The sequence below is a fragment of the Atta cephalotes genome (assembly GCF_000143395.1).
Source record: "Atta cephalotes unplaced genomic scaffold scaffold00015, whole genome shotgun sequence".
In the NCBI taxonomy this organism is placed as follows: Eukaryota; Metazoa; Arthropoda; class Insecta; order Hymenoptera; family Formicidae; genus Atta; species Atta cephalotes.
The window spans coordinates 5,583,266-5,592,389 of NW_012130079.1; the positions used below are offsets into that span (position 1 = coordinate 5,583,266).

General features: G+C 42.1%; 1 protein-coding gene across 1 annotated transcript in view; it reads right to left on the reverse strand.

Annotated features, from left to right (window-relative positions):
• LOC105618124 overlaps positions 1-7,963 on the reverse strand; it is a 57,007-nt gene extending 49,044 nt beyond the window's left edge. The window contains exon 1 of the mRNA XM_012199666.1: positions 7,665-7,963. Coding sequence (XP_012055056.1) covers positions 7,665-7,963 — 299 coding nt within the window. The remainder of the gene's footprint in view (positions 1-7,664) is intronic.
• Positions 7,964-9,124: the final 1,161 nt, after the last annotated feature.

Consider the following 9,124-nt stretch of genomic DNA (forward strand, 5'->3'; position numbering starts at 1 on the left):
CCTGTTAGTACTTTAATTAGATGTAAGTAATTAATTTAGTCGGCGCGTTAAGTTTAGGTCGGCACCGCCACTCCGTTCTTCTCTCTCTCTCTCTCTCTCTCTCTCTCTCTCATCCTCTCTTGCGTGTGCGTGGGCTTCGCATCGCTTCGTAATTACTTCACTAGGTCGGCCTAATTATAGGCCAGCTCATCTAAATTACATTTTTATTTCTAGGCATCATAGATATTCGTTTTTTTTCATTTCCCGCGCCACTCGAAACATAAACACGGCGCACGATCCCGTATAGGCGGTCGCCAATTATAGTCGTGGACTCACCCAGGAATTTTCAATTTTCGAGACGGAGGATAGGTACTTCTTCGCTCAGAGAACCTGCCGATTTAAGGGACTCGTGCTCTCTATAGGGATTTCACACCACTCGCTCGCGTAATCATAGCCTGCGACCTGAAGCTACCGGCGATACATAACATGCACAGCATCCGACCTCCTTTTCGAGTTCACTAACATATCCTAGCTGACCTGCTTTTGCTAATAAGCATCGAGGAAAGGTGACTGGCGGCGTCAACTTCTGGTCAAAGTTCAAATGAGAAAACTCCAATCTCTTAGCCGTTGGATACTTCGACCGCTTTTATAATACGTATTTCGTGTTGACGAGCAACGAGAAATTCTCATAAGATATTTAAAAATTATTGGATACGATCCAATAATTTTTATATAATAAAATAATTTGATATTTACGTATTAATGTTCCCGTTAAACAATAACCGTTAATCTTCTGATTTATGATTTATGTTAATACATTAAACAGATAATCCGAAACGAATAAATTATACTCAATAGAGAATATTGTTACTTTGCGCAATCCGTAGTGTGAAATTTATGATTAGAATTTACATCTAAAATTTATAACGACAAGCAACATTCGTGTAATGGTGGTGATTAAGATTTCGATATGATTTTTATGCCTACATGCTGCCGTTCGATTCGTCGTGACTGAAACATCCATCCCGGTTTCCGCGCGATTCGCTATGACGGTAGTTCGCCCAGCAATGGGTTATTTCCACGAATCGACCAGCGAATTCTCAATCTTCAGGAACGGAGGGTACTAGTTTCCTCGAGGAAACTACTGATTTGCGGTGGCTGTAAATCGATGTTGCTTTAATACACAGTGCTGTAAAGCACCCACGGTACCCAAGACACGAGGGCGGATAATAAGAAGCATCTACAACTTTCAAAAACGAGCTTCTCACCGTGTCTACTGTAGCAATTTAATAACGGGATCCTTGGCTCGTGCTAAAGTATAACGGATAATCCGTGGAAATTAATATTTTCCACGAAGGCAATTATTATTTAGCGTAGTGTTTCGAATTTCTCGGAATTGCAAGAAAGAAATCCAACACTACGTCCGATAAGAATTTCAGTCAAATGGCAATTTGTATAACAGTGTTTAATATATCGAGTGTGTTTCAGGCATCATCTAAACAAAACGGCACGAGAGAGATATGGCACGCAACGTTCGTAGAAAGAAACAGAGTCTCGCACAGAGACGCGTGCGCCCGCAGAATTTACCGCATGAATTCTTCGAATGACGCGGCCGCGGCTCGGCCATTCTCCACAATGACACATTTAGACCCACCTACTAAGCATAACCCGTCGCTGGCAATTGCGACGATATGACGAATATCCCGCGGTCGCGAATTCTAGGTATCCCGACGTGGCCATTTGGTATCGAGCCAACATTCGCTATTCATTAAGATCGCTCGCAGTGACATTGAAGTCTGACATATTGGGCGTAATAATCGAGCAAAAAACTAATATTGGAATCGAGTCTGCCACTCGACATGAAACTTGAAACTTGTATAAAGATATCGTTTCTATCTACTGGCTTATCGTAAAAAAATGGAGCGGTGTTGTCACAGCTGTTGTCACAGATAGATCGCTATTTTGCGATAAAATGAAACAAGATAACAACAAATCAATGCTCAATCAGAAAGAAAGCACCTTCTCTATAATACGCTTTGTACAAGATCGATTTCTTTACAATAGCGAAGTTGTTCTGCATTTAATATGATTTGCAGCGCTAAATACTACAAAAAAAAAACAAGTAAAAACAAGTGTATATTTTCAAACTTTAAAAGGAAGTATAAAAGGAAAGAAGAGGCGGTGGTAAGAAAATGCGATAAAAAAAGAATGAATTTAATAGCAACAAAGGATAGTTAGCTCTTTGCTCCGATATTCTCGATGGAATTATCCGCGATGTCGATAAAGAGAGACAGAGAGACGGACAGAAAAGAGGTAGAGAGTTCAATAATCTAGCCAGCGCGAATCTCGCTGCTGGCATTGAAGTCTCCAATGGCGATGCATTGTGACTTCTTGTCGTCTGTATTTTTGACCAGGTTTCTCGTGGAAAATGGTATGCGAAGAGAGATTGCACGTGTTACTTTGCACCACGCATAACTCGAGAGAAATCTCACCCGTCCATCTCGCGCAGTGATTTAAAAAAACGGAGCACGACGTGACTTTCGTAATGGACGCTGTCACCGTTTGTGCAACGTGCGCGTATTTACTACTTTTTTCTCTCCTCTTTTTTTCTTTCTCTTTCTTCTTTCTTTCTTCTCTTAAAAACCGTACTAAAGCCTACAGAGGAGAGCGATCCTTTTTGAGAAGCATTCACGGAGAAGCAGTAAACGTCAGAGCTTACGCTTCGTCCGATAGTCGCTGCGATCATCGCGGAAGCAGATTTATGATAATCAAGCGGCATCGGCCGTCTCTCTTGTTCGCTCGCAGCGAACGCCAGCCGACAGCTTTCTTAAAACGAATTTCGATTTCCCAATAAGAGGCCAAGATTTACGGCCTCCCGTTTTGCCCGGCCACCTTTTTTGCGCCTTGTCACGTATCCTCCTCTCGCCGCGCGCCCAGGTCTTTTTTTTCTGGCCTCGCGAAGGAGGTATACGCTTTTTTTTTTACTGCCCCTTCGTCCCACAAGCAGGGGGACGACCTGACAGCGTCCCTCTCCTGCGCAAAATGGATTTTCGCACGTACCCGAGAGCTCGCTCACTCACGCACTCGTTCACTCGCTCGCTCGCGGGGATTTCGTAGCCTCGCAACCGGCTCGTAATGCACGTGCGAACGTCAAAGTCAGGTAGACGTTGCCCGGGACCTCGTAAGGAGAAGAATAGAACACCCGAATTTCGCTCCGCCATCGGCAACCGGCCTCGACACGGTGGAAGGGGAACGCTCCTGTTCCATTTAAAGTAGAAATCGAAAACCACACAGTCAAAATAAAAATTATCCTGCAATAAGATCAAATGGCAGACGGAACAATTGATGGCGATTAATCGTTTTGCAACTTGAGTAGCATTAGAAGTAATAATAATTTTATTGCATGCGCTTAGATTTAAGCAATGTATAAAATTCCAAGAATAATAATCGAACAAAGTGTTAGCAATGACGAGGTGTCAGCGATACAGCTGATTCAAGGTTTAACCAGAGAAATTCAAAAAAACAAATAATACCTTTAAGTTAAGACAAACCCAACAGATTTATGAAAAATGAGATAAGATGTATTTTTGACTTGAGAAGCAGAGAAACAAAAAGAGGAGAACACGGTAGTCATTAATTCCGTTTTTATTTTTTAAAGTAATATTTATATCTTGTTTAAAAAATAAGATTCTTTTTAATTTTTTCATTTTTAAAGTATATATATATATATATTATATCTTTTGTATTGATAAAATATTTGGTTTTTTATCATTTTTTAAAATAAAAAAATTAATACTTTTAGTGTTAAAATCGTAATCAAGAACAAGAAAACGGATATACATTTCAGTCAATAGTCACACAATGGAGATTTTTAGATATGATATAAAGAAAACAAAAAACGAGGGTAAGGTTTAAAAGGAATAATCGGAACAATCGGATGTCAATCGACGTTAATTATGATCATTAATCGAAGTGAGACGAAGTCAGGAAGGAAAACGGACAGTTTCTTTTCGCGACGCAAAAATGGAGACGTTGCTCTCGTTAAGCACCCGGCGAGTTTGCGAGATGTGAAATACGGGTAGCACGAGCGAATCGGAACCAAGAGGACATACATTTCTCGTCGTCGTGAGATGAAGGCGGAGGGAGGAGGGCAAAAAATTTCTCGCGAATTACGCAGACCGCTTCACACCAGGCGAAAGAAATCATCGGGGGTAACGAGGTATCCACGTACAAGGCCCGTGTTTCCTTATACAGCGAAAAGGGAAAAAAAAACGAAATGTTACGAAATTGCGGTGGTTAACCTTACTGCGTAGTTATGCAAGCAAGCGCGCAGGAGTCCAGGCTACGAAGTCGGTCACAATGTTGCAGTACATGCAGTACATGCATGCGCGTACATACACATACGCGGAATGCATTTGCGATTCGTTGCACCTTTGCGCGCCGCCACTCTCGATTAGACAAGTCGTGTTCGGCTGCTGCTCTTATCGATCAATTACTGCTAAAGAGGTTGCACGCCGCGAAAGATGTGTCACATTAGGGAAAGCATTAGCAATACCAACGCGTTGCTCGAGCTGAGTGATATCCAGAGATCTTGAAGTAAGGAAGAGATGAAACACTTCTATTTGATTGGTTCGCCATATTTTACACCTTAAGAACGAGATGCATGGATATATCTCATCTTTTATCTTACAGTGAACAATAAATTTATTGAATCTTAATACATATTTCTTTGAGTACTAAGTAAACATTTATTTACAGCAAATAAATATGTATTCAATAAAAAAATGCTAGTTAAATCAAATTAACGGTTTTTCTTATCAAATAAATATATATTTATGTTTAGTAAATATTTAGAATGGTTCAAATAAATATTTATTTAATTTTCTCATTCTATCTTAAGTAGGTTTATTAAAAATATGACGCGGACTAAAAGACGTGTGGCGTAAAATCTCTTGAGGATCTCTAAACGATATCATTTGAGGAATCCAGGATCCATTGCTGACGGCGACTTGCAAAATTCTTATCGTTTCGTAAATTCTCGCGGCTCCGGAATTCTTGCGACGCTATGCGCGCGCGCGAGAATCCGAAATATTTAACGGTCCGGAACCGTTCAGGCGTGTAAAACCATCGGCCCTCGAAATATCGAAATATGTTTCCAACTTGGAAATTTTCAGTTTTACAACTCCTAACTTTCGCGCTTGCAGAGCTCGGGAAATTTTCGGAGCTGCAGAAATATCCAACTTTTCGGGCTCCGGAATTTTCAATATTGAGAAGTTCCAACTTTCGGCAAAACAAAATTACCTCTCTTTCATCAATCGCGGAATTGGTTACCACTACCGTTACACACATATACTCGTACACCCCGAAACACTCTCCTGCGATCTGCATCGAGCGTTCTGCGCAACACGCTCGCGCGACCGCGGCATCGGCCACAATATTGCGCCTGCCATAATCCCGGCGCAGTTTCTGACACGTCGCTTCCGCCTCTCTTTTTCTCCGCGATCGCCTGCAATTTGGACGTCACGGGGAAACGCCACGGTCGGAGGGAGATCGGCCAATTCGCCGGCGCGGCGCATTAAAGTCGTACGATATATGTACACACATACACACTCTCTCTGGTGCACATTCTGCTGCTGCAATTTTGGCAGACGCGATACCACGCCCGGCGCGATAAAAGCTCGCCGGAAGTGGAGAGAGAAAGGGCGAGACTCAACGTAGAAAGGAAAGGATGGCTGTTATTCGAAACGACGACGACGACGACGCCGGTTCCACCGTGAGAAATCAATTTCATCGACAAAACGCTCGCTTGCAAACACAACCTCCCCCCCCTCCCCCTCCCTCCCGACTTTTAAACGTCTTGGCACGCGCACCAAACGCCAATACGATTCTTTTCGCTCATACGACTCGTTAACGATAAGAGGAAAGACCGGGATGCAAAGAAAAATGTTGGTGCATCCGAGAAAAGACCTGTCATGAAACTTAAGTGACCTCTAGACTCTCAATATTATTGTACGAAATTACAGAGAGATGTCCCTTTTAAATAATTCAAAATAAACAGTATGGAGTTAGTCATAGTTGTCATAAATTTCTCGCCCTAAAATTCCATAACTCTTCTTTGATTTCTGACAAAATTTTATGAGTTTCTCTGATGTTTTTAATAATATTTTAAATTTTGTTATATTTTTGTCTTTTTTTGATACTCGTCAAATATTTTGAGAGCGCAATTTAACATAGCAATATAAATGTTAGCTATTAATGTTCCTGACACTGCTTCCATTTAACTGTCAATTTGATAGTATTCTAAAATTGCGTGGATGTACGTGTATTAAACTTTTTAAAGCCAAGATTTTTTTATTTTTCAGAAAATATTGTCAAATTGACATTTCCCTGATATTTTCCTGATTTCTAGTTTTGTGACAACTCTGTCAATATAGCTTACAAACGATTAATAATATCGTGCAATAATATTGATCTTCTAGCTGTTTTGCAGAAATTTTGGAGTGCGATGCGAGGCACGTGAACGAGAAAGCCGCGAGTAAAATCGAATTTTGTTCAAATCCGTTCGCACAAGTGCGCGGCATTCTTTATGGAAATGCGCGGATTATGAAACGAAACCTATATTCTCCCCGCATATGTAATACTATCTGATCCTTCCTCCACATTTAGAATTGAGAACGAACGATCATATTTCGAGTTAAATTCCTGATAGTTTTTAATATTTCAAACAAATGTATGCAGTTGGTTTGAATATAATTAAATTGCAAAGGGGGATCAATAGCAGTAACCGATTTAACAGGAATTTATATTTTATTTGACAAGATTTCCAAGATATTTCTACAAGATATATTATATATAGCAACTTTTGTAAAACAATATTTTCGAAGAAACATAATACATTGAAAGAACATAATACATTGTTCACACAGAGCAGACTTTTAGTCTAAGTAGAATTTAATTATTAATTATTCCGCCGAGTGCTCTTTGCGGTTGATCACGTAATCCTCCTTGTCAAACGTCTCTCACTTTTCTTCATAATAAAACCGCAGTTTGTGCGAAATTTTCACTTATAATTTTCTTGTTGGAACACGAAAAGAGCGATTTTGCTGAAGTAAAAATCTAGCCGAAAACAGATTTAAAAACAACTTTGTTGGATTATAAAGGTAATTATGTAGGATACACGAGCCGATTGCTAGAATGTGTGAAAACTTTTTACATCATTGCTCATTATGCTTGAATTTCCCACATAATTATTTTGATGCTCTAACAAAATTATTATTTAATTATTTAATAAAAAATTATTTTCAGATTTATCTAGATTTTTACACGAAATCAACAATTTTGCTAATTATATAATTTAGACGGATGTAAAAATAATTATTAGATAATTAAAATAATTACATAGAACGCTTAAGCGATAACAATGCTGCAAAAAGTTTAAAAATTTCAGCAATTTAAACGTCCTCCATAATTATTTTGACGATACGAGCAAAATTATTTTCAGATCCGTACAAACTTTTAGATACTTGAGCAAAACCGTTCTTTCCGTTCGTTCGTGTATAGATACGTATTTCAGCAAAACTCATTCTTTCCATGAAAAGACCGCACTCGGACATTACGTGATCGATTCGCGGATCGCCGTCGTGACGCCAAAAGGAAAATGATGAATCATAAACTCGCGCACTTACATGGAATTGGTGGTGTTCCAGTACATGCTGATCGTCTTGGCGCAATTGCTCACAGTCGACAGTAGTACCGTTTGCAGGCACACGAGGAACACCAGGGTCACGAAGGACGTGGAAACCATGGTAACAATGACGGCGGACGACGGACTGGCACCGTCACTTAAGCACCCGTACTCGGTTAACAACCACCGGCACCAACCACGAACCGCGAAGCACAGCACCCGTTGCACTTTCGCCCGCGACCTCGTTGCAGTCGTCCACAACCACCTACTTCTTCCACCACTGTCGCACCTCCACCACATCCACACTTCACTTTGACTCGTATTCTTCCTCCCGCGATGATCCTAGCAATGTGGAGAGCCACCTTGTCTCACCTTCCTCAGGTATATCCTACCGTCGCTCACGCCGTCATCGTGAGTGTCCCAATTTATCTCGGAGTTATCTGGAGCGATAAATCTCAATGGGATTGCCTTCGATAATCTTTGAAAGTTCAAAGGCGACTCACCGCGGTTTTCACCTACCGGCAATTTTGTGATCTCCAAGTCTCTCAAAATTAAAGCGATCACACTCGATCCGAGTCTCTCGGCGCACCGTTGTCGATGGTGTCCGAAGTAACGCCGGTCCCATGGAGCCAGCCCGTGTTTCTCTCGGGAGCACAGCTCGCCAGGCGGTTCATTGGTTCCAGTTTTCTCGCCGAGATCACTCGGGGATGAGCGACACCAACGAACGCGAGACGGCGCGGCCTTTTCGGAGCAGCGAAGCTACCCGTCGGCTCGCCGTCGATCACACGATCCACTCAGCAATTGCACGCAACAGCGCTTTGCATGTTCGAATCCTCCGTAGTTTTTTCCTCGATCAGGAATGCGTGGAGCGTGCGTAAAATGAGTTTCGTGACGACGCTAGACTAGCGGATTCGCGGCTTGTACAATTTTTAAGCGCACCGTCTCGTACCTCCACATATCCGTCGAGGGGATCGCGCGAGTAGACCGCAGGTGCTCCGCGCGGCTCCAAGTTAACACTAAGTTAAATCCTCACCACGCTCTGCACACACTGGAAGATCTCACCGAGATATAATATCCCTCTCAGGCACACAAACACTCGTCGAGTATTCTCGCGCTACTCAGACGCGTCGGGAATCAAGCACTTTTCCAAGACCGAGTCGCACTTCTTGACTATTCCCACGAAACACTCGGACGAAAATTTCCAAACGACGGAAATCCGTCCAATTGCGATAGTATCGTCTCGAAATCGCGCGTAAAAAAAAAGAAAAACGAGGAATCCGCGATACAGCGGACCGCCACGACTTGAGCGAGTCAGTTGGAATATGCACGCGCGCGAACGCGGTCGAGAGAGAGTGATATCTCTCGGCGAGACTCCGGCTTGGCGAACTGAGCGTAATAGTAACCACCCTGCTCGGTGTCGCGAACGCGTCTGTTCGGCCGAGCGTTCGTTTCGCGTCGGCA